Genomic DNA, 27,177 nt, shown 5'->3' on the forward strand with positions numbered 1-27,177 from the left:
CACGGTGAGCGTCCAGCTGCTAGATGCAGAACAACGCGAAGCACGTGTGGCTGTTCGGGTGGGGTTTAAATAGCCTTGGAAGAAGTTCCAGGTATGTATCCTTCCCCGACCACGCCCGGATGGTATATTAGTCCCACAGGTAAAGTAGTTCCTTTCAGGCCTCAAGGAGGCCGGGATCCTGCAGCATGGTCTGCATCAGGTAAGTGCACCCAAGCACTCCCATAATGAGCCTGGCGCCTATGGCGCCAGGACTGATGTCTTTTATGAGCCTGGCGCCATAGGCGCCAGGACACTGTCCAAAGGGCTCCTATATGGGGTTGCTGGGTCCTTCCTTGGGGACTGGATGTCCGCTTTCGGTGACGCAGGGCTTGAACCGGCTCCCCGGGAGCGGGCATCATGACAGCGAGGGATGAAGGATCGATCGCTGATAGTCAGCGTCAAGGCCTTAACCTTCTACTTTGAAGGGGTGGCTGCCGGATTCGTCCGAGGCTTGGGCACCAAAGGTGCGTCGATAATGCCAGAACCCGAAGGCTTGTGGGAAGGTACCAGTGTCGAGGGCTTAGCCACCTTCTTAGGCACCAAGCCGGAAGGCTCTCTCGACGACAATGGTGTTGGGTTTGCATGGGGTCAGGGATACTGAGCGCCGCTGAAGCCACCGGGGCCTGCTGTTGGGTGGGCGTAAACGTACCTACAGCCACCTTTTCAAACATTACTAACATATGCGATTTGAAGTCCTCCTAATCCTGATGAGTTGTTAGCCCTGTCGATCACTTACCTGGCTCTGTCGAGGAGTCGGAATCGCATCTGTGCCGATGACACCTCTGAAATTTATGGGAGGATGACGAAGAAGAGTGGCTCTGTGAGTCGGACCGCTTCTTTGTCTTGCCCTGGTGTCTTTCTTTTTTTTTCTCGGGGATAGGCCCCTCTGACTCGGCCTATGTGGAACGTACGGTCGACTGCACAAGTTTGGCTGCTCCCGAAGAGACTTCGGATTAATTTTCGTGTACGAAGAGCATCCCTCAGTGTTGTAGAGGAGCAGGTGGATGCCTCTTCTCTGATCCCCGCCCCCTCAACTATTGGAATAGTAGACAACAAACTACAATTGTGAACCCATGCATGCATCCATGCAAAATTCTTATACCGCATTGAGTGTAAGAAAGATGATTTGTACTCAGGCAGCAATTCAGAATATACCCTCATGTTGAGGTAGAGGAAGAATGCTACCAGGAAGGATGTCCACTGCCAAGATGCCAGAATGCGGCTATGGGTAATATGGACGAACTCTAAGTAAAGTCAGATGACGACAGAATGATGTCATAAACAAGATGTATGAAACTATGCTGAAACAATATGAAAATACTTAAGACTGACAATATAACTGAAGCACTAAGAGACACTTGTACCTAAAAATGAAGTAATCGTGAATATGAAAAGATGAAGTAACCTGTCGACCAATAACTGTAAATACGCTCCAATGCAAGGTAGAAAAGGCATATAGAAGCTTGCTAAAAAGTGGTATATACATAACGTTTAGGACAGCCATCGGAGGAAAATGGGCAATGGCCCATATTAAGAATCAACCCTGTTACCTCAAAAGACAAGCCTAGGATGGCAAATTGAAGAACTGATGAAGAAGCTGTTTTCGTGTGCAGAATAAGGGAGTACCTTGGCCTGGGGCCAAGGAGGCTATTTTGAGAGATGGGTGCAAGACACAAGGTGAGTCGAATGAACAGACCACGTGCGTAAGACATATTTCTGCTAAGATTGGGAGGGACAAGGACATTTGCAGGTGCCAAGTGTTGACCAACCACGCAGACAAAAGCATATCTTAGGTGGAGTGAGCAAGTCTCTAAAGGCAAGTAAGGGTAATGGCACCCTGTTTAATAAAATCAAATAGTAGTAAATGAGAGGCTGAAATTGACAAAATCGTGGTCTCCTAACACGTGACTCAGAAGTTAAAACAAGGGCTATTCATTAAAAGCCCAGATGGAGATAGTGGTGTGCTCATACTCCCATGAATGTTCCAGAACAGTGTGAAAACTACGAGGTCAACTACAAACAGAAGACCTTGGCTAAGGATCAGGTTAATGACATACAATGGACTAATTGGGAAAACAAGGAATAAATTGACTTTCTCGAGCACCTAGGTTTCGTTTTCACTCACATGCTGCTAAACAAGCCAAAAGTCCAAGGTTGGATGGGGGTGCCAACTAATCAATAAGCCTGCCACACACTTTTACTGCCATATTCTCTGCTATAATAAGTATATTACTTATGTAAAAGTAGTTCTGGCATGCCCTACAAACAAGGGGCATCCAATGAGATATTAAAACATATATAATTCTAGAAGTAGACATATTTCCCTAATATAATCCCTCCCCTCAACAGGTTTTGTAAATGCCACAAAGGATGACATCATCAATGACGTACGTAAAGGTATATAAACTCTGTACAAACAAGATAAAAGGTGAATATGCATGCATTTATTTTGATAGCCTTTTGCTTAAAATCCTTGATAAGATTGCTTATAATCAAATCCAAAGTTGTCTGGAACAACACAAACACTTAGGAGAGCGCCAATCAGGATTCCGACCCCAACACGGCACAGAGACTGCCCTCATTGATTTGAAGGCACAAATAGATGATCTAAGAGCTAAAGGAAAAATGGCTCTCCTCTTGCTGTTGGACCTCTCAGCAGCATTTGACCTCGTGGACCATGGGGTACTTTGCAGCCATTTAGATTCTGCCGCACATTTCTCCAGAGAGGCCATAACTTGGATTGAATCCTTTCTTAGCGACAGGACCATGAGGGTGTTCTGCCCATCGGCAGCGGCTGACCCGATCCCCATCCGGTGTGGAGTTCCTCAGGGTTCCTGTGTGTCCCCTACTATATACAACATATTTACTAAGCCCCTTTTTGATGATCTGGACCTTCTCTGTATAACCTACATTAACTATGCAGATACCCAGATTCTCCTCCCACTTTTTGGGGATTATAATAAGAATTTAGCCTTGGTAAATAGGGTGTATATCATCATCCAGGCATGGATGGCAATCAAGATTCTGTGCCTGAATGATGATAAAACAGAGCTTATCATCCTAGGGACTCATTGTAACCTCAAAAAACTTAGCCAGGACTATACATCATTTGAGATTGATGGTAATATCATCAAGGTGTCTAAAGAGGTGAAGACATTTGGCTTCTATCTGGATGCCACCCTCTCTCTTGACAAACAGGTGAAGTCTCTGGCTTCAGCCACCACTTAGACATGTAAGCTCATTAGAGAAGGTAAACACTTTCTCTCTGACAACAACTGCCTTATCTTAGCAGGAGCATTAATCCTCTCTAGGCTCGACTATTGTAATGCCCTCTACATTGGAGCCAATAAATCCATCACACATCGAATTAAAATTTTACAAAATAACGCCCTGCAAGATGCCCTCGGTGTGTCCAAAAGATCGCATATTTCAAAGATCAGGCGCCAAAACAACTGGCTGTCCACCCAAAATAAAATCCACTTAACAGTGGCATCCCTTGTTCACAAAGCGCCGAACAATGCCGCACCGAGCTATCTCACAAACAAATTTCACGAAAAGAAACCATACACGCCCAGCAAAAACCTCAAATGCTGATAGCCTCATCATACCAAGATTTAGGCTAACTAAGGGGCGGGGGAGGTAGCTTCCAGGGTTTGGACAGCCCAATTATGGAACTCACTGCCTCACCCTTTGCATGAGGAGCAGCCCTTTCCGAAATTTAGATCCAACTATATTAATCTGCTGAGGTCTGACAATGATTAGCCCACTAGCGCCTACTCTTCCTTACGAAACCCCAGTATAGACACATTACTGTCCTGCCTATTTTTGCTCTTGTGGACTTTTTCACTCTGCCCATCTGGCCGATGAGCTAATGTCCGTTTAGTGCCCGTACATATACTTTCCTCATTGTACTCCATACTCACTATGCCTGTTTGTAAACTGTAATTGCCGTTCTACCTGTAATATACTGTATTTTGTATTCTGTATGTAACCCATGACCCTACCCTGCAACTTAAGCCTTGCATTTTCTGTATTGCTGCGCCGGCTACCTTCGGGTTTGGGGCGCATTGTAAGTGAATAAAACAAACAAACAAACAAACAATCAATCAAACAAGCTGTCATATCTCTCTGCTTTCTTTCATTGAGATTATAGCAGTATTTTACAATCTTCCTTGGGTCTGTCCGGTGATTTGGTCGAAGATATTTCCTGGTTTTTCCATCTAGCGCATAGAAGACGCTTCACCTTTTCACCTTTGGAGGTAAACTGCTGGGGCGGCATTGTTAACCTTTCCACTAGCTCTGTTGCAGTAGTCTGCACCAGGCGATGGCCTCAAGTCTTTTACCATCACAAGTGAAATTGTGTCTGCTACCCTGCTGTCTGCGCCTGAACTTTGGAATAGGGCACTGGAACTTTCATTCTTTGCCTTTTTGTCGTCATGTCTCTGTGGATTGACCGGTACCTGTGCTTTCTTCCATCATCATCAGCCGCCAACCTTGTTCCATTGTTTCTGGAAGTTGAATTTTCATGGCCTTTCAATCACCATTTATTGTTGCTGCAGTGGGTTTTACATCTTATTCCGCTTCCAGTGTATGGTGACTGGTGGAGTCCCGTGTTGCTACGTGACCGCTATTCTTTAGGAGCCTCATGAACATTTGTAGACTTAGGAGCCCTATTCTACAGGTGAACCCTCTTGAAAGGCTTTGATTTCCACTATTTTATTTCTGTTTGTGGCAGATCATGTGCCAACTAGTCATTTATTCGTTTATTTGCCTTCTTTCTATCTTTTTTGCTTTCCTTACGTCTTATCCTATTCCATCTAGGATTACCTATCGCACTTCTCCAGTGCTATCTTCTGTCCATCCACGTAATGTCTCTAACTTGTCTTGCCCTCCTATTTCCTCTGATGCTTCTCTGCAATTCCATTTTGGTCTTCTAAATGCTTGTTCTGTTTGTAATAAATCCCATTCTATTCTTGATTTTTTTCTTTGTTCTAATCTTCATTTTCTCTGTTTTACAGAGACTTGTATCACTACAGATAATTCTGTAACTCTGGCCTTTCTTTATACTGCTTCTAACTCTTTCTCAGATACCCCACAGCAAGTTAGGCACGTGGGGGGCACAGGAATTCTCTAATTCCCTTTGGACTCTTCTATCCTCTCGCTCTAATCTTCCTAGCTTTCCCTCTTTTGAATATCTTTTTTCTTCTTTCTCCAATCCTTTCCTTGTTTCTCTACTTGTTGTCTATCACCCCTTGGCCTTCCTTTAACATCTTGATCTTCTCTTCTCTCATCTTCTTCCGTCTGCGTCTCCTTTTATTCTTCTTGGGGATTTTAACTTCCCTTTTTTCTTTATTCTTCCGTCCTCCCTGTTATAATACGTTTATGCTCTGTAATCTCTCCTCATTTGACTATCCTTTTCTCTCTTTACTGAGTTCTTCTCTTCCTTCAATTTTGTCCTTGTCCCCCTTACTCAGTTCCTAGTACTCTAAACTCTTCTTGACAATCTGTCCTTGACTCCACTTTCCCTCTACATCCTTTTTCTCCTACTCTCTCTGTCGTAACTTGCGTAAGGCCAAACTGCTTTGGAAAAGCTCTCATTCTTCCATTCATCTTGCTGCACTTTCAATGTTACATTCTTCCTTTGATTCTGCTCTACTCACTGCGAAGAAATGCTATTTTTCTGAACTCATACGTTATCTCCTCACCCTCGACATCTCTATCCACTTCTACATAATATTCTTTCTTCTAAAGCTCCAGATCCTTCAGCTTTCTCTTCTCTTTGTTCGTCTGATTTAGCTAACTACTTTACATCTAAAGAAGCTAATCTCCGACTAGCTTTTGTTCCTTCTCTCTTCTTTCTTCTTTTCCTGTCTTATCACTAACAGTCCATCTCGTCATTTTCCCCTCTTACGGATCTTGACGCTTCTGCTCTATTAACTCACGCCCATCCTACAGCTTCCCCTTCTAACCCTCTCCTTTCTTCTCTTATTCCCAAAGTTTATCCCCATCTCCTTATCTTACTTCCCTCATTACGATCTTCCCTTCTACACCAGTATTTCCCTGCGGCTTTTAAGCATACGCTTATTCTTCAGATTCTTAGCACTGTCTTCCCCTGCTAACGTTCATCCTATTTATCTCTTACCTTTTCTCTCTTAAATCCTTGAACGGGCTGCCTATTCCCAGGTAACCCGTTATCCACGTCTTTCACTCTCGTCTTCCCCCCTTGCAGTCTGGCTTTCGTCCATCTCTCTACTGAAACTGAACTTCATGTTTCTAATTCTCACAACTCGTCACTCTAAGCTTTCTTCTATTCTTATTCTTCTTGACTTATCTGCAGCTTCTGATACTGTGGCTCCTATATTTTCAACCTAGTTATTTCAGGTTCTGTTCTTATTTGGTTCCGTTCTTATCTTTTGCAACAGACTTATTCAGTTACCTGGGCTGGACATTCTTCTTCTTCACTTCCTCTTCTTTATGTTGCCCCCCCAGGGTTCAGTGTTGGATCATCTTCTTTTCTCTCCCTACACTGCTCCTTTTTCTGGACTCATCTATTCTTTTAACCTTTCCTTTCACCTTTACGCTGATGATACACAGATCTTTCTTTCTTTTTCTTCCTTTGACTATGTTTTACACTCCACTGTCTCAAACTGTCTTGTAGCTGTCCAGAATTGGATGTCTTCTGATTTCCCACATCCAAATCCCTCAAAAACTGAGGTTCTGTTCTTCCCCCTATACTACTTCTCCCGCCCCTTCTCCCACTCCCCTTTCCTTTCTCCATCTACTCTTTCCTTCTCTCTTTCAGCACGCAATCTGGGCATTTCCTTTGATTCTTCTCTCTCTTTTTCCTTCCATATTGCATCTATTGCTCGTTCCTGTTGCTAAGTTCTGCTTAAAATTCATTGTGCTTTTGCTTATCTTTCTTTTCACACCACTAAAATTCTTTTTTCTCTGGTTGTCTCTCATATTGGTTGCTGCTCATCGTTATTACTTTGTCTCCCTGCTTGTCATCTTTTCCCTCTTCGCACTATTTATAATTCTACTGTTAGTCTTCTTTTTTCTCTACCTCCCCGTTCCTCTATTACTTCTACTTTACTCTCCATCTCATTACTTTTCTTTGAATCCCGTCTTTTGTATCATTTTCTCTCAATTGTTTTTAAGTTTTCTAATGGCCTGGTCCCCCTCTATCTCGCCTCTTTAATTTCTGTGTTATGTTCCCCCTCACTCCTTGCGATCTCAGAATCTATTTCTTTTGACAGTTCCTAAGCCACCCTGTGCCTTGTCTCGTTTTTATTCTTTTTCTCTTTTAGCTCCCACGCATTTGTATGCCCTCCCCGTTTCAGTTCACTCTTCATCTCTTTGTATTATCCAAACTAATCTTAAAAACGTTATCTTCTTGTGTCTCTAGTTTGTTAAAAGTAAAAACAAAATGATTTTTCTTTCTCTGTTGATGTACATTTGTATTCATCTATTTCATTTATGGCTGCATTGTTTAATTGATTCTTTTATTGTACACCCCTTTGGCGAAAGGCGCTCTATGAATTTAATAAAATACGAATACAAAGTGACAGAGCACAGTATTGTGACCTGTGCCAAGGAATGTGTCAGTGGAACGCTTAAACCCTACAATACGGGTTGCAGACATCTCACGGCCGAGACAAAATATCAAAACTGATGAAAAATTCATCGAAATAGAGTTGAGGACTTGATGAAGCAATATGTTCCTCAAGAGCGGCGTGTCAAGCGCGAGGTATGGGGCATAGTGACGCAGTATATATATGACTCCCATGTCACATCCGCAGTCAACAATCGAGCACTGAGCAAGACGGATTAACGATCGAGTCAAGGACCATTAGGCCCTCTGTCTAAGCTTTTCACGAGCAGCTGTGCTGGGTGATGATATCTATCTGATGAGGAATCTGTGGGAGAAAGGCAATCCCTTAAATCACACCTATTCGCTCGTTCAATAACTTTATTTCGGCATTAAGCCATAAAAGTATTGCACAGCAGATATAAAACAACACACTAATTTAGACAAAGTCTTTACAATTGCATTTACATTAGGTTAATGTACTTACAAAAACATCAAACCCCTGTTTTGAAGTTTAGAAAATTGTTTCACACGGAAAAAACGGTCAGGGAGTTAAATCTCAAAATGTGCTCTCAGGACCCAAATAAGCAACCCCTCACTACTCGAATCCAGTGTGAACATTTGTTGACAAGAGCTTCTTTGGATTCATACTCATCTAATGCCAGTTTGGCGACCCTATGCAGATATAATGAACCCCCTGCCAGGGGAGCTGTTTCCCTTCTGGTTTTTACAATGGGGGTGGTAGAAACATGATCCAATCTTGTTGCTATTTTGTCGCATGCAGTTCTTTCCCTTGACACCCTATCAGCCTGTAATCTAACAGACTGCAATGGTGGAGGGGTGGGGGGAGCGGATGACTAAATCTTAATCACTCCAGTGGCAATTAGAGCAGATTGTGTCTGGTTTAACCAATAGGCCTTTGCCTACTGATCCAATCATAGTACTAGTGATCGAGTTTCTCTCATACGTTACCTACGCCCCCCACAGCCCCTTTGCTGACTTTTGTGACTTTGCTGACTCTTATATCGCCACGGCTAATTTCTGATGCAATCGATACTACTTCAACTGGGTTATTTGAACCCCAATGCAAAGGCTCCCCTTTAATCAGACTCTTCTTAACAGATTCCACCAATGATAGGACCAGTTTCTTTAAAATCAAATGATTGTCAAGAACAACATTGCATTTGGATTTTGAGATTGCTGGATTCTCCTCACCAAGCTGCTTTGAGGGGTGCTCTACTACTCATTTATAAGATGGGGTGGGCTGGGCATTCCGATATCCAGACCAACATTACTAGTTGCCCAGGTTGACGACCCCTGCGGACATCCAATCACTTTTCCCCTATGTCCCATCCTACAAGTATCTCCATCCACCGATGGTCCATTATAAAAGCCCTGTGGACGCTGGACATGCACGTTTAGGTGAGGGGGCTCATTAGGAGTGGCTATCGTGGGTGGCATAATGCCGCCCCTTCCCCATTTAGTACAGTATTATCAGTATTGGACAACAGATAAGGATTCTCCAGCCAAACCCTGACTGGGGGTAAACAGGGGCAGCAGGTGTTCTTGTGATGGGGGTATTGATTGAGGAGCCAGTAGGCCCAGTGGGCTTGTCAGTTAGTCCAACAGAAGCAGTCGAGGATGCGTGATTGTGGTACTTGCCGTCAGTTTTAAAAATGAGCTCTCCATTATGTGTAATATTTCCCCTCCCAGGATCCATGCTGAGGGGGACATTGGATGGACCCAAGAACTGATGAAGTTCTCTGATAAGGGAACAGGCTTCCCCCAGGGAGCTTGGGTGGATAGGTAAAATGGTCTCAGCAGGGCATGGTAAGGATGATGGAGCGGCTACCAAAACTTTCCTTTTCACAGTCAGCACTTTTCTTTTTGGTAAGGGTGCCAAAGCGGAATCTGATGCAGCGGACAAGGCAGAGGGATCTAATGTGACAGGCATAGCAGACATAGCGGGCATACCAGGAGTTAGCATCACACATTTTAGTCGAGAAAAACAAGATGCCTTTTGATGTAAAGTGTGGCACCCACACTACTCGCAGCTTGTTACAAATTCGAAACGTATCAGGCTCCAATTGAGACCATGCAATGTTCAGCAACACTCGATCCATTAGACCCGTTTGAAACATTAGGCCCAGTTTGCCTCTAATGATTGTAACATTTTGTCACTCCCCCACCTTGTTTCTCACCTGGGCTGGTCTGCTGCTTAAATGCCTTTCCACTCCACTTGTACCAGTCCTCCAGAGGGTTGCTCAGCTTGCTGAGATACTTCTGCAGCATCAACGGGAGGTGCTTTAGTTCTACCAGTAGAACTAAGAACTCTTCGGCTGCCTGCTCGGCATGAACTCCCTGCAGGCGCCAAATCCTGCGCCTTTGCCCTTCACCCTTGCGGGAGGGTGACAGGGGTTTTTAGTGCAGGTGGGCGGGTCCTCCAGTACGGCAACTATCTCTGGCCTCTGGAACTCACAGGGATCCTCCCTGCGGGCACTAACTCTCACATCCTTGCCCTCCCGCGGGCTTAACCCTTGTGGGAGGGTGACAGGAGGTTTGCGTGCAGGTGGGTGGGGCCTCCAGTACGACAACTCTCTGGCCTCAGGAACGCACAGGGATCCTCCCTGCAGGTGCTAACTCCCACGCACTTGCCCTCCTGCAGGCTTCCTATTGTGCAGAACCATTGGTGGCTTCAGGCCCTGGTACCATGGACCAGACCCTTTGTGGTATCTGGTATTGTCATCGAAATAGTTTACAACTAAATGAATTTCATAGAACGTTTTGCAACTAAATTTTTACCATTGAATGTATGCTTGTGTTGGTTTAAGGGTTAATGTTATTTGGGGTGGGTTTGTAATGGTAAGGAATTGATCCCGCAAATTTGTTTTACAAAAAATGCATTTGATGGTAAATATTTTGATGGAAAACTTGCATTCGATGCATTTTCTTTTCGTAGCACACTTTGATTAAAAGACCATAAACCCCCTTTGTTTTATTTATATAGCACTCCCCACCCAAAGGTATCTGGCTGCAAGTTTACAAGTTACACTTGGGTATGTACATATAATAAAGACATTACATAGGATATGGTACATCAATTAGGGTACAGTTAGGTCAGAAATCTGTAAAGAGCAAGTAGTCCTCAGGAGGTGATCATGAGGCTAGGGCCAGGAGCTGTCTGTGAGGGGATGGATTATTCTTAGGAGATTAGCCAGGTCTTTAGTTTATTTCGAAAAGTCCAGTAGGTTATCAAAGTTCTAAGGTCAGCAGGCAGAGCATTCCAAAGCTTGGCGGCTAGTACCGGAAAGCTTTCCCCCCCAAGTTTTTCAAGTTTGTATCGTGGTATGATGATTTGGTTGATTTGAGCTGACCTGGTGGGTCTGTCCGAGTGGTATTTAGTGAATTTGCAATTTAGGTATTTTGGGCAAGGTTGGTTGGGCACACATGGGTGAGGGATAGTGTTTTGTAGATGATTCTGTTCTTCACAGGGAGCCATTTTACATTCTGTCTGGCGATTGTAATGTGGTTGGCTCTGGGTATTTTAAGGGCGGCTTTAAGAGCGTTGTTTTGGAGAACTTGGAGTTTGCTGAGGTTGTGCAGACTAGTTCCATTTTGTATTACGTTTGGCATATATTTGGCAGACTAATGCACACAGTGTGCAAGCAGTAAAAGGTAATTCAAGGCAACCAATTAAACATTAACGCCTCTAAGCCCCTCCTCTCCTATATTAGCCACAATGTATTTAGGCACCATAAGTGAAATGTGCTAAATAAGTAACTAACATAAGAGGTGACTTTTCACAGGGCACAAAACCGATCACACAAGGCAGAAGAACCCTTTGATCACTGTGGGCCTGGGCTGGCTGTGCAACATGACCTTTGTGTTTCCTGACTCGGTCACCATGGTGGAGGAGGCCAACGCACTGAGTGGATGGGGAAACTCATGCCAAACTGTTGGTGCTCGAAACACAAATAAAGACCACAAAATATAAACAAAACAAAGGTCAAATACCAAGATCAGACAAATGCACTATTGAGCAGGCTTAAGCTTTGGCACCTGCATTCTAGAGAGACTTTTGAAGCTATGAATTCAAGCAGCGGTATGGGAAAGCACCAGACTAGTGCAGTGGTGGCCACTTACCTGTGCGTGTCTTGCTGTTGGTCAGGATCTCCTGTAGGCGTTCCTGGAGCTTGTCTGCTCTCTTGCGCTCAAGCTGCAGCTGCCGCTTCAGGTCTTTAAGCTGAAATTACAATTTAAAACATCAGTGTGTGCACAGGTGGTTGCCTACTTTGTAAGGGTGCGAGCAGACTGACATTTTCATCCAGCATTGAGGCGCTTAATGACAAGCACTGGCTTTATGTTCATAGTGGAAAGGTCTATTAACCTGTAAAAACTATTAGAATGACTAATTTTCAATATCACAGTAGCTGCAGCTAAGAAATACACTGGTGGGCATTGATTTCAATCAGTTTTAATGTTAAATATATTTTATTAAAATAATCAATCCATGAAATAATTTTTCACAATAAATATTGAATAGATATTTTAAAAGGTAGACTATAAATACTCAAATATTAAATAAATATCTGATAAACAACCGTAACAACATTGAATAAACATCAAATAAGTATCAGATTTAAAAATAGCAAAACATGATTTAGGCTCTAATTTACCATTATGTATTTTTAAGGAACAAAGGACAGATTACTTGCCTTCAGGAATGTTATTTCAGATGGAGTATCCTTGCATAGATTCCTCATCATAGAGATATGTTCCAGCACTCGTTGATCGTGAGCAATCTTTTAGACACAAGGGGTCTAGAGCAGTGACCCATGAAGTTTAGGGCAACAAGATTCAGATGGAGTATTCTCCACCCACCCACTGGGAGAGAAAGACTACCCTCTCTAGAAGGCTCAAGAAGGTGTGACGAATTTTAGGAATTCATCCCCTCTTGCCAAGCGGGAGCCACCCACTTTGGCAATAGAATGGGGGGCTCGCAAAGCTACACAACCCCATGGGACAGGGAAAGCGACTTCCCAATGGGCGTGATCCGCCCTTGGAGGACAGGCTGATCCCTAGCCGGGATCTGTACCACTTCCCTTATCTGAGGAAGCCAATGTCTTTATTGGATAGTTCTGGATTGCCTCAAATCACTGAGAACCTTGTACCTGGATTGGTCTCCGACCTGATGCGGTTATCCTCGCAAAACCAATGATTTGCGTCATCTCCTTTCAGAGACAGTTTTAAAAGGAGCAGATCACTGACAAAAAGAGTGGAACAAGGGGGCAAGCAGCAGAGCAGCTTACCAGTGTGCGGAGCCAAGATGAACCAGGCCAATCCCCCTTTGAGACAGTCAAAGAGACATTCCATGCAGATGCACTGCCGTGGAGGTGACCAGAGTAGCAGGAAGAGCGATGAAGTGACACGACCGCATAAGACGTGGTTAGGGTTTCCTGTTTTCAGTGTTTGTTATTTCAATTCTAGTGGTGTTTTCATTTTTTTTCAAAATCAGTGTTCACCGGTGCGTACACATTGTTTCCCTCAAAAAAAATTGCAGAAAAGTGTTTTTCTGGTGTAAACAAAAATGTATATTATACATAATTCATTTGAAACAAAAACAAAAATCATAGATTATGCTGATTCAGCCCTTTTACCTCTTTGCATTCCTGAACCTGCAGTCACGAATTTATTATGGAAATGGAAATCTACACATACAAAAATGCAAAGAATAAATTAAGGACTTGATGGACTCCAGCTGCCTAATGGGGGGGAAATTAGAGTCCAAATTAATTTTGCAGGGAACTTTTAAGACATGCACTTCCCAAAATTAAAATACAGTATGGTGAACAGAAGATGAGGGGGAAGGCTCATGGGGACAGAGGCAGGTTTATAGGTATGTTCATTTTAAAATCTGCATGCAGGACAAATAATTGAGAAAATGTAATTTATTTTTTTTTAGCACGTGTGTGGAACTAAGGTTCTCATCGCAAAGATTACAATGAAGCCCTTGGTAAAATAAATAGTTTGCATATTTATTAATTGAATGTTTTCCGGAACCATAAAAAAGTGCTGGATTTTATTTATGAAAATTAGGGATTACAAATCACAGATGTAACTTCATTTTTGACCAAACTGTACAATCAAATTTTGCTAAAATGATTTCTTCTTTTGGTCCATTTCCCAAATAGAACTTCAACAGACATGATAGAGAATCATTGGAATACAAGACGACAATTGATCAAGAAGTCCATTTGGATCTTCTCTGTCAAGTGGCAAACAAATGTTTTTATCCCTGTAGCTTTTAGAATGTAATATGTAACTCCAAACTGCTACTTTTTAAAATATATGGTTCATACAATAGAAAATGATTATGGGGAACATACTATATGGCTTATTTGAGTTTGGATCATATTGAGGTCGAAAATGGCTAAAAATGTACACTACATGACGGCACTGACCTTGCTTTTATTTTCAAATACAGGAATCTATCTGCAGCAAGGTCTATTCTGCCATTAGGTGGACATTTTCAGACATTTTCGGATAAGCCCCTAAAAGGGAAAATTATTTGTGGCAGAAATAAATCAGATTTAATTGGATTTTACTGAAATCCAAAAAGGCTTATACGTAATAATAATTAATAATAATTAGGCTTTTATATAGCGCTACAAACCCTCAGGTATCTGAGCGCTGCTTATTATTACCCACGGTGTGTGGTGCTCATTTATCGACCTCGGAAGGATGAAAGGCTGAGTTTGGCCCCGCCGGGATTCGAACCTGCGTTAACAGGCTCTGCACGGGTGTCAAAGCGGGCGCTCTACTCGCTGTGCCACTTGACCGACGTAGTCAACCAGCACCCACAGTACTCACTGCAAGAAGAGCCAAAGTCCATGCACTACCACAGAAGAAACCAGAGAGGCAGAAACCCCACTGACGCCTCGCCTGAGGAATGCCCACCTGAGACAGGTACGAGGTATAGCAGGGGAACCGGGAGGGTGGCGCACCGGCTATAGAAGGCTCCAAGCAGGGGAAAGAGACCAGAACACCCTAAGCCAGGGTAAGGAAGGCCCAAGAGGGGCAGAGCCGCCATATTGTCCAAGACCAGGCACGAGGCTACATACCGTAGCCAGGGAGAGAAAAGGGAAGGCCCAGAAGGGGCCAAGTGCCCAAAACAGAACGAGAGTACAGATACTCCAAACCAGAGTGACAAAGACAGGCCTAAGAGGGACCAAAATACATACAGCCAGAGACTGGGGAAAAAAATGAATTCTCATGCAGGGTTGGGGAAAACAGACAATAGAAGGGGCTGAGTGCCGAAGAGCCCAAAAGAGTCTAATAAGGAAAATAGCCCAAGTAGGGCTAAGAGTGCAGAGACCCCACAAGGGGGTAGAGTACCCAAGCCCCCAGGGAGGGGCTGGAAAAAAGGGCTCTTAATCATGTTGGGAGAAGCCTGATCAACTAAAAACATTTGAAAGACTTTTGTTGAAACCCAACCCAAACCACATTGTCATAGACTTAGAGACATTTATTTCTCCATATGCCATGGTCAGGAGCCCTTGGAGAACTGATCGACACTGGAACTATTAAAAGGGCAAATGGTCTCAAATCAGGACCCGACAATAAGTTGGGAAAATACAGTGTGGGTCAGAAGCCAGCCAGCCAGGTGACAAGCTTTTAACCATTTTGTTTGTCATTCTGTTTCTTTATAGTGGTAGGTTAGGATCAAGTTTGATAGGTTTCTGGACAGCTTCACTATGTACGACCTCCTGGCATATCCCCTTTTAGACTCTTTCTTTTTCTGTAGAATACAGACTAGATTGATAAGAGTTTATGAGCTGGGCTTTTACACCTAAATAAAAGTTTGCCTTTACCTCATCATGAGTTATCCACCTCCTAATTCTGACTTACCAGAAAGGGCAGATAACTAAATCTAGAAATTTTGGGTACCATGTTATCCTACCCCAATCCGGTGAAATCAGAATCATGTTGGAATCAAGCCCCCTCTGTCGGAATTGAAACAATATTATGCCTCCTATCGCAACAATTGTACGTGTATTGGCCTACGCCAAGTTGTCTAAACATTGTATGCGAACAAACTCCACGGCGAGGTCTTGACCTTAGAGAAAGTAATGTAAGTCGCCATCTTGGATTAAGCCGCCATTTTAGGTTCTCTTGTTATATGGGAGTCACCCTGAACATCAAAATGGAGGCCGAATGACATTCTGAGTAAGATTCTGGCCGTTGTGACCTCCGTACACATGAATAATTAATATGCCTGCAGGCCACTTATCGGGGTCGCGAACTGAGACCTTGTCCTACCGTTGACCTAGAACTGACCTGGCAAGGAACCCATAGGCCCGGCTCACAGAATGGTTAACCCGCGAGAGGGTTGGCCAAGGGCTGGACAAAATGTATAAAAGACCCAAATATTCCAATGTGCGGTCTCTCTCACTAATGCATCGAACCCTCATTGAAGTTCGTTGTGTTACTCTGAGAGCCGAATAGCTATCCGTTTGTCAATTGACTTTGGTAACTGTTGTAGCTTTTAAATAAAGCACTTGTATGTTCTTTGTAACCTGTGTTGGTGTGTTTCCTTTTGGGCTTCCCGGCCTCATATTATTTTTCTGTTTCCACAGTTGGCGCCCGAATAGGGACCCTCAAGATTGATGCCGGATCAATGAAGGTTGACGCAGACTATCGAACCGGGATCGGACGGTGTGATACTGCGGGCCCGACCGAACGAGACGCGATACCTCGGCAGCGCTGCACGATCCGATCCTTGGATGATAGTCGTGTGGTCCGACACGGCATCTTAACGAGGGTCCATTTTTGAGGCGGGCAGATTTGTCGAAACCACCAAACACAAGGTAAAATTCGTTAGGTAAGTTCTTTGGTAAACCGTACGGTCCTCCTTAGGTTTGGTCAGGTGCAGTCGTGACCCGACTCTTAATTTAACCCTGACAATTTGAATTTGGCGTATTGTATCTGCAGACACAATTATTGACCAGGTAACACCAATTTTTTGTGAAATGCCTGGGAAATTGTCTAGCAGCTTTAGGGCTCTGTTCCGCAGCGATCGACAATCTTTGGAATTTAGCCGCCCGGCACCACAGGAGGGGTCGCCAGCATGTACTATGTACTGTAAGTATGGCATTGGAAGTATAGTATTTAATGATATTTGGCACAGACAAACCAGACATGCCTCCGAATTTCAGTGGCCAATCAATGGTAGTTTCGAGATCCCCCGTATTGAATACCTAGAATCGGTCTTGCTAAAAAAGAAGGCCAGACCTGCAGCATTTGATGTTTTACAGAATTGGAAAAAAGAAGCGTTGCAGCAGCTTAAAAGTAGGGATAAACATGCACACCGTCATAAAACAAATGCCGAAAAGGCGTTGTTATATGATAAGGAAAAACATTCGTAGTCAGTCAAAAATATGGATAGGGCTTTCTCACTCGGTATCCAGAAAATGTATCCCTCTAAAGATTTTCATGCTTCCGAAGAATTTATTGAAAAATTGTTAAACGAACGCAGGCCTGGTGCCTCTGCGCCACCTCCATATGATCCTCTCCATGGTGCTCTGCCCATCCCTGCTGTTATTCCTGCTGTCATTCCTGTTCCCCCTGTACCACCTACTGTTCCTATTCCTCCAGTTGTTGTTCCTCCACCTATCCTACCACCCCTTCCTCTTGCGCCGATAGTTCCACCCTCATTGAATTTGCCCACACCTCCGCTCCTGAGTGGTTCCGTATTGACTGAAGTTGATCGGGGTACGGGGTCAAAGATTGTCACTCGAAATACTGTTTCTGCAGACAAGAAACAGGAATTATTTGCATGGGCCAAGCACTGTATGGAGAAAGGTGATTAGGTCAACGTTTTTTCCACATTATCAAATATGGGCAATTTACCCGAGAAAAATGTTTTTATCGAAGGTTTGGGGACTCATTTATGTGTAATGTGGGGTAGATTACATAATACGGATCTCCCACAAGGGGTGAGGGATCTAAATACTTTAGCACTTTCGAGGGACACAGAGGAGAAAGTACATGGTCATGTTGAGAGATTGTTTGAGTATAGGAGGGACTTTGAGAAATTACGGGATGAGGATGATGAAGACGACAGTATGTATGTGCAGAAACGGTTCCTTCCGTGTCATAGATCGGCACCTGAGGAAGTAGAAATTTGTACCAAAGATGCGATTCGATGGATCTCGGATTCATCGATACCGCCAGATGAAGTATATGACACGTATAGTCAGTATACAGTAGAAATGCAGAAGAAGGTGATTCAGGTAATGGTACAGTACCTGCAGGAAGAATGTGTAAGGAAGAAGGTTAGTTGTCCTATAGAGTTATTGGGTATTTGTAAAAGGGCTTTTTCGCCCGACACTTCTTCGACTGCCTTAGCGCTCGACCTGGTTCTGTTGCTTAGTAAGCGGTCAGAGTTACCTATATCTCAGTTGCCTATGAGAGAGGTTCCTCCGACATTTGTCCCAAAGGTTGAGATTCCCGCTAACGTTGGGACTGGTGCACCCGTTGTGGATATCCCTGCACATTATGTATCGCAATTTGTTCACGTCCCGTTTTCACGACAGGAAGTGAACACTATTAGACAATCAATTCCCGATATTAGGAAAAACCCGACAGGATTCTACAAAGAGATAGAGTCCGTTTTGCAGTCCTCTGTGTTCACTTTAAGTGATATTGACTTGCTATTCCCTGTACTCCTGCCCGTAGATTTATGGAAGCAGGTTCGAACAATAGACGATGTGCCAGGGTTGGGGGATACATGGGATAACATGACTAGGTTTGATGGGGAAAGACCAGCTGGTGAGATACCACCTCAGGTAATACTTACTTTGCCTGATAGAATTGTCGCAAAATTGAAAACCATAATTCCTGAAAAAAGAATTATTTGGGACAAGCTTACGGCCTGTGTTCAAGGAAAAACTGAAGGTGCCACCGAGTTCTTTAATAGATTCGAACAGGTATTCTCTGACTTCAGTGGACAGGACTTGAGCACAGAGTCTGGGAAAAGGTTTTTTGTGGACAAATTTGTACGTGGATTGTTGCCCGACATCCAGTCACAGATTATGTCCTCTGAGAGCGCTTGGCAGGCGAAATCCCAATCTGAAGTTTTGCACATGGCTCAGTATTATCAGAACCATGTTAATAATGAAAAAGAGAAAATAGGGAAGAGGAAAGGAGATTTGAAGACTAAAGTATTGTTACAACAAATCGTTAGAAATCCCAGAGGGGGTACTTCACAGACCAGAGGTCAGTATGTCCCAAAAGGAAACTCTCCTTTGGGTCCTGTGAATGTTAATCAATGTGCCTATTGCCGCCAGGAAGGTCATTGGCGAGCACAGTGCCCCGTCCTTCGACAAAGGTCAAACAATGCATTTGGGAGTATGGGTAGACGACCTAGAAGTCGCCCTGGAGCGGGGGGCCCTGATAGAGGTCAGTTTTCGCAAGATCCTCAGCAACCTTTTCCACGAGAAAATCAGACTTCGAGTGTGGACAGGAGAAACATATTTGATCACCCTTCTGCTGCCTACCTTTCTGAAGAGCTTCCTTCCGACGACATTTTATTTCGTTAGGACTACCCGAAGCAGGATTTGGAACCTTCACCTATTCCCGTTAATCAGAAAGGTCCCTACGTTGAATTGTTAGTGGGGAATAGGAAACATCAGTTTTTGATAGACACTGGAGCACAGAAGTGCTCCATTGATCATTCCTGTGTTCCAAACATTCCACTGTCAGGGCAAAAAAATGTTTCTGTAGGGTTCTCTGGTATACCAATTGCTTGCCCGGTTTCTTTGCCGGTGTCTGTTTCTCTGGGTCCCTTCACGGGCCATTGTCCCTTCCTCCTGACTTCGAACTGCAGAGAGAATTTGCTAGGGTTAAATTTGTTGAAGAAACTGAATGCAATAAATCATTGTTCCTCTGACGGAGTGCGACTGACGGTTTCACCACAGCAACTTCCCAATTTTCAGTTTTTGACTCGACCATTGCCTCCTGAGTTTAGTGTTGTTCCGGAATGTTTATGGGCGGTTGACGACAATGATGTCGGGGTGCTACAGATTGAGCCCGTTAAAATAGTTTTGAAGCATGGAGTTAAACTACCACGCATTTCGCAATATAAAATATCAGTTGAGGGCGAGCGTGCTTTGAAGTGCATTGTCTCCGATTTTGTGCATCGAGGAGTGATTGAAGAGATTGCAGGTAGCTTATGTAACAGCCCGATTTTGCCTGTATACAAGAAAGGCGACAATGCAATCCCATACCGTTTTATAATTGATTTACGTGCTATTAACAAAGTTGTCGCCCCACAATTTCCAATTGTGCCTGATGTAACAACAATACTAACAATGATCCCTGCTACAGCTACGCACTTTAGTGTTGTGGATCTAAAGAATGCTTTCTTTAGTATTCCTATACACAAGGAGAGTAGATTGCGTTCACCTTGGGGGGATGTTCGTTCACATTTACTCGTGCACCTCAAGGGTATACTGAAAGTCCAAGCATTTATAGTAGAGCTTTGAAAGAGCAGCTTGATACCCTTGAATTGCTACCTACTTGTACACTGCTTCAGTATGTCGATGACTTGCTTTTGGCTGCAGATTCTGAAAGTGCTTGTAAAGAAGGCACTGTATTGTTGCTTGTTCATCTGGCTAAAAACGGTCATAAAGCTTCGCTCAAAAAATTTCAATATTGTTGTCAGGAGGTCGCCTATTTAGGCTACCTCCTGTCAAAGGAGGGGAGAAGATTGACACCTGAAAGAATAAAACACATTTCTGGCATGTCTGTTCCAAATACACAGAAGGAAGTCAGAGCCTTAATAGGTATGGCTTCCTACTGAAGGTTGTGGATCCCAAACCTTTCACTAGTGATAAAACCGATGTTGGCTTTGACAAAGAAGGGCATTTCTTTGCCGCTGCCATGGAAATCGGAACATCAACGATCATTTGAGCTTCTCAAAACTGTGTTATGCTCTGCACCGGTTCTGGGTACTCCAAATTATGACAAGGCCTTTGTGTTGTTTGTGCATGAATGTGATGGATGTGCTTTGGCTGTGTTAACACAGGAACACGGAGGGAAGAATAGGCCCTGCGGCTACTACTCTTCCGCCCTTGATCCTGTTGCATGCGCTTTGCCAAGATGTTTGCGAGCTGTCGCTGCTGCTGCCGCGTCTGTAAAACAGAGTGAGGGGATGGTCCTAGGCCATGATTTAATTTTCATGGTACCTCACCCTGTAGATGTCCTATTGAATAAAACCCAAACGCAACACCTCACCTCTGCACGGCTGACAAGGTATGAATTAATTCTGTTTGCCCCTCACATTCAAATTAAGAGGTGTTGTGTTCTTAATCCGGCTGAACTCCTACCTTTCCCGCAAGATACTGTTTGCGGTGACGAAGAATTACATGACTGCCTGTATACTACTGAACAGGAAACGAAGGGCAGGATAGACCTTATAGATACTCCTTTGGGCAATGCGGAAGGGGAGCCGTTTTGTGATGGCTCCTGCTTCAAACTCCCAGATGGTACATCTACAGCTGCCTACGCAGTTACTACATTGAGTACGGTTGTTGAAACTAAGAGAATTCCGCATAACTCCGCGCAGGCCGCAGAGATTATAGCGTTGACCCGAGCTTGTGAACTCTCCGAAGGGCATACAGTAAACTTACATACTGATAGCCAGTACACCTTTGGGGTGGCTCACAACTTTGGGAGGCTCTGGTCAGAAAGAGGGTTCCTAACCTCACATGGGACCACGATTCAGCATGGTCCCCTGATAGTGCAATTGCTCTCGGCACTCTCACTCCCTAGGCAGTTAGCAATCATGAAATGTGCAGCACATCGTAAGGTCGTAGATGATGTGGGAAAAGGGAACGCTTTTGCTGACCAGATAGCCAGGCAAACGGCCACAGACCTTAGCGCAGACATGTATGCTCTAAGGGAAACAAAAGATGCCTATGTAATGGATGAGGGTATTGGGTCTGTGCGAGATATCCAAACTGATGCCACAATAGAAGAATCTAAAAGGTGGGCCGAAGGGATGGGGAAACTGGATGACGATGGGTGTTGGGTGGATACATCTGAAGGGAAACGGTTGCTCCCTGATTCATATGTGCTGGCAATGGTTACGATGGCACACAGTCCTACGCATGTGTGAGCTCAACAGATCACGAAAATGTTAGAACAAGTCTGGGTGAATGACAAAATTTTGAAGATTGCACAGCGACATGTTCAAAATTGTATGATTTGTTTACAGCACAATGTGGGGAAGGGGACAGTAACTCCAAGGGGTAGCTTTGGGCCCCCTTCTGTTCCCTTCGAGGTCATCCACTTTGATTTTATTGAGATGGAACGGTGTAACAATCTAAAATATGTTCTTGTGATTATTTGTGCCTTTAGTAAATGGGTTGAGGCTTTCCCAGTTAAGGATGCTACTGCCATGACCACTGCAAAGACTATGGTAAAGGAATTCTTTCCACGATTTGGGCTACCTAGGGTAATTTGGTCGGACAACGGTCCCCATTTTGTTGCAGCAGTAATTTTGCAGATATGCACAGCGTTACACATTGAAAAGCGATTTCACTCGGCTAGACATCCTCAAAGTGCTGGGTTGGTAGAGAGACATAACGGTATCCTAAAGAATAAGCTTGCAAAAACATGTGCCGGCACCAAATTGAAATGGCCAGATGCCTTACCTATTGTATTGTTAGCCATGCGTACCACACCTCAAACTAAGACTGGGCTCTCTCCATTTGAGGTAGTGATGGGGAGACCTGCTAACATTTGGGGCCTTCCGAAGCCCAAAACCCTGAAGGAGGTTGAAAATGTATTGCTTGTAGACTACTGTAACCAGTTGACTAAAAATCTGTATCTCATTTATCATCAGGTCCAATCAGCTTTACCTGTACAGTTTACGGGCCCAGGACACAACATACAGCCTGGAAGTTGGGTCCTAGTGAAGGCCTACGAAAGGTCTTCCTGTCTCGCGCCTCGCTGGCGGGGACCCTACCAGGTGCTGTTGGTCACCCAAACAGCAGTGCGGGTGGCTGGAAAGAAGCATTGGATCCACGCGACGCATGTCAAGAAACTTCCTCACCCAACGCCACACGTTACAGAAGAAGAAGAACCCCTTGCTGATGCTACAATCTCTGATCCTGGAGTAGCAAACATCGCTGTGAGTGTGTCAGAGAATTTCTCTGAGCCCGTGGAGCTTGGGGAACAGTCCATTTCGTCTCCGCACTCTTTGAAAAGGTCACTTCCGGAAAACACTGTTTCAAGTTCTGCGACTTCCGTCGCCTCCGATACGTTGCTTCCCTCAGGAAGTGACGTTACCCTATTTCCGGATCAAACAGTACTGGGTACCACCAGGTACGACCTTCGACGAAGAAAATAGAACTACGTGACGGGTTTTGCCTGTGCATCTGGAAAGAAAAAGTTATTGAGAGTTTTTCTCTTGCAAAAGGAAGTTTTTTTGGAAAAAAAAGGAAAAAAGGGATTCTGCTGGCTAGGGTAGGGGAAGGACTAAGAAGTCGCGCGACCGTAGTGTCGCCAGCAACGAACACTGGGGTCGATTGAGAAACTACAATGCCTGCAACCTCCACTGCTGCTGCTCGCATTGGACTTGTAAATAAGGGGGTGACCAACTCGGACAACGAACAATGTGCCTGGGCCCCGAAAACGTATTGCTGTGTTGTGTTAATAATAATTGGAATTTGTATAGTTACTGCTGTGGGACTTTGGTACTTCAAAGAAATGTACCCTCTAAAATCTCTACTGCCAATTGAGATTGCACCTACTGCTTTGACTCCCTCTGTACACCTTCACACTTTGTCACCTAGAGACTCCCAGCATAGACAAAAGTACCATAATAACACTTTAATGATAATAATGAATTCAACGCATGCCATTTTTAATAAGAGTAATTGCTGGATTTGTACCCATTTACCGCAACATGGGAACAAGGGGCTAGGATGGTATATTCACCCTTTACCTTTAACGACTGCTTGCTATGCCTCTCTTAGAGCTCTATTCTTTGGCCGTTGGAATGATAGCATCTCAGGGAACTTTGATGGAACTAATTTAAATGATTTTGAGAAACGTGAATTGACTCCCCTGGGATGCTCGCTTTTTGCAAATAGAAGTAAACCTAATGTTGCTTCTATTAGGCCATCTGATAAACTAACTCTTCCTTTTCAAACTCTAGCTTCCTTTAAAATGGCTCCGATAGGCAATAAGGACGCTGTGCCTCCTACCTACTCTATTAATCAGAGCCCTGATTCAGTCCCCATGTACAAAGAAATGGCACTCGGTCAATGGGAGATTTTGAAGGTTGTGTGAACATTGTAAATTTGACCGGGGAGAACAGGCCTCTGTATGTAGGGGGGCCTGTCTATTTCGTTTGCGGTAGTTCAGCATTTCCCTGGTTGCCCAAGGATTGGCAGGGAACCTGTTATTTAGGAATCCTGTTACCTGGGGTATTTATAGCTAGTACATTGGAAGTTTCTAAGGCTCGCCCACGGCGGGACGAGAAAGGAGATACCCCAGGGCAAGTATTGGGAGATATAGCAAAATCAGTTGTGCCATTTTGGGGACAGATAAAATATTAGGGGACTAGCAAGGGTACTGGAGGGAACCATCAACCGGACCACGTATATACTCTATAATATGACACTAGAACAGAAAGCAATAAGATTGGTAGCACTCCAAAACAGGATGTCATTAGATGTCATCCTGGCAGAACGTGGCGTAGTATGTAAATTAGTGGGGTCCGCTTGCTGTGTTTTCATACCAGATCCTCACCGACGATTTTCAAAGCAATTCAGAACTTGCACATCCTTAGTTCTGAAGTGCATGTTCCTGTGGGAGATTGGAATATTAGCGCCTGGTTCTGGGATTCTCTACGATCCTGGGGTTGGAAGGTGCTTTCTGTTACACTGGTTATTTTGGGAATCCTACTATTCCTTTGTTGCTGTTTCCAATGTCTACCTAGTGTATGTGCAATGCTAGGGGGATGTTGTGCTCAAGCAGTGAGCACAGTAGGGTACAAAATGTATGCCCCAGATACAGCATCTAAAGAGGTTCTGATGAACGACCTAATGGCTATAGACATTACAGATAATGATTCAGGATGTATGGACGACAATGCATGGAGTTATTTACAAAGATATTAGAAATGATATTAGCACTTGGCATAGGCCAAAAGGAGGGTTTGTCGGAATTGAAACAATATTATGCCTCCTATCGCAACAATTGTACGTGTATTGGCCTACGCCAAGTTGTCTAAACATTGTATGCGAACAAACTCCACGGCAAGGTCTTGACCTTAGAGAAAGTAATGTAAGTCGCCATCTTGGATTAAGCCGCCATTTTAGGTTCTCTTGTTATATGGGAGTCACCCTGAACATCAAAATGGAGGCCGAATGACATTCTGAGTAAGATTCTGGCCGTTGTGACCTCCGTACACATGGTATAATTAATATGCCTGCAGGCCACTTGTCGGGGTCGCGAACTGAGACCTTGTCCTACTGTTGACCTATGTGTAAATGTACAACTATATCAGTGAAACTAAATCAAAATGCATATATTTAAGGATTGACCTGGCAAGGAACCCATAGGCCCGGCTCACAGAATGGTTAACCCGCAAGAGGGTTGGCCAAGGGCTGGACAAATTGTAAAAAAGACCCAAATATTCCAATGTGCGGTCTCTCTCACTAATACATCGAACCCTCGTTGAAGTTCGTTGTGTTACTCTGAGAGCCGAATAGCTATCCGTTTGTCAATTGACTTTGGTAACTGTTGTAGCTTTTAAATAAAGCACTTGTATGTTCTTTGTAACCTCTGTTGGTGTGTTTCCTTTTGGGCTTCCCGGCCTCATATTATTTTTCTGTTTCCAAAGCCAGAGGGATGACCGGAATCGCTGGGAATGTTTGCAGAAGATCACAGTTTCAATCCATAATGAAAGCATCCCTCAGTGCCACTTCTAGAGATAAATCCCAAAAGCAGAACAATTCACACTTCCTGTTGACACTCGAGATTAAGCGATTCAATTGAGGGGTCTGCCAAATTGTTACGATCTTTCCCAAGATCTCTTGGCACAATTCCCATTCATTGGAAACCAAGCCCTGCCTGTTCATGCCATCCACCACAGGGTCCTCTGTCTGGGAAGATGGGTTGGTGACAGAGAGACCTTCTGCAGGGACCAGATTCAGAGTAATGTCACTTCCCTGCACAAGGGGGGAGTGAAACTGCATCACTCAATTTGCCAAGATAGTACATTGGTACTTTGATGGCTGAAAGTATCAATACACATTTCCCATGAACCATGGGAAAGAATGAAACCAACGGTAACCTGATTGCTTGCAGCTACAGCATGCTAGTGTGAAATTGTCTCACCGGGGACCAAAGCTTAATATGAGGATATTAATGTGAGCGCCCCACCCCTGCAGGGAGGTGTCCATGACTACATTCATGTGCGGCCTTTGTTTGCCATAGAGGCTCTCCTATCAATATGTTGTCTCAGTGGGCCCACCTGAGCAGGTCCTGCAACATTCAGTTTGTGACCTGAAGCAGATCTGTAATGTAGCCCGAGAACGAGACCACTGACAATGTAGTAGCCACTGGAGCTCTCTTATCTGCAGCCGACCCTTTGACATCAGGAAAATGGAGGGCACCATGAGACCCCATAGACGCAGGAAGGCTGAGTCCAGAACCTAAGAATGGTTCGGGAAAATGATGATAATCCGGTTGATGTTTGATAATTATAATTATATCCTGTCCTCTGGAGGAAAGGCCCTGCCCGAACTGGTTGTCAAGAACTGCACCAATGGGGGTGCTGTGGAGCAGCCAAGCAAGATGGCTGCTTAGCTCAGAAGATCCGCTCTGTGGCACGAAACACATGGTAGCTGCCACAGAAATCTTTGTTGGGGCCACATTATATTCACAAATTACATTGCCCACAAGAGAGTGCATCTCCTGATCACAGTTTGGATCTCCTGCCGTCCTGTGATTGCAGCAATCTCCTCCTCCGAATTCTGGGCTGATCTGCGCTGTTGGCAGTCGGCTGGAATCCGGTCTGCGAACTGCCTCGACGGTATAGATTGGTCTTTCTGGGGGTTGCCACGCTGCAGCCTGTCTTGGAGGTGCAGAGGTGTGTCATGGCTGGTGGGGGCCACTCCCATTGAGGATTGATGCGGCACCCCCCCACTGCTGGGACAGCTGTTGCGGGTTGGACACCTGTGCGGATGGGGCGAACGCTTGAGGCGCTGTGGCCCTCACGCACTCCCCAGCAGTGGCAGTGAATAAGGCAGGACCTACTGCTGCGCCGTGACTGCTTCAGATGAGCTCAGCGGTTTATCACAGTGAGGCAAGACAATGGTGGTTTCCGATGCTGGGAGACCGATTGGCCCGCTATAATTGCTTGTACCGCTGCCATTCAGGCGGTGTCAGGCCTGGCTATATCACAGTACCTGGGTTAATAAAGTCACCTGCAGGGTGAGATTCACGGCCCAGTGAGCTATACAATGGGCACC

General features: G+C 44.4%; 1 protein-coding gene across 2 annotated transcripts in view; it reads right to left on the bottom strand.

Moving 5' to 3' along the window:
• Positions 1-27,177, bottom strand: part of GRIPAP1 (GRIP1 associated protein 1) — a 1,613,923-nt gene that overhangs the window by 796,352 nt on the left and 790,394 nt on the right. For both annotated transcript variants that reach the window (XM_069645489.1, XM_069645490.1), the window contains one exon: positions 11,771-11,870. In XM_069645489.1, the coding sequence (XP_069501590.1) occupies positions 11,771-11,870 (100 nt within the window). The remainder of the gene's footprint in view (positions 1-11,770; positions 11,871-27,177) is intronic.

The sequence above is a fragment of the Ambystoma mexicanum genome, chromosome 2p (assembly GCF_040938575.1).
Source record: "Ambystoma mexicanum isolate Mex_15411 chromosome 2p, UKY_AmexF1_1, whole genome shotgun sequence".
Taxonomy (NCBI): domain Eukaryota; kingdom Metazoa; phylum Chordata; class Amphibia; order Caudata; family Ambystomatidae; genus Ambystoma; species Ambystoma mexicanum.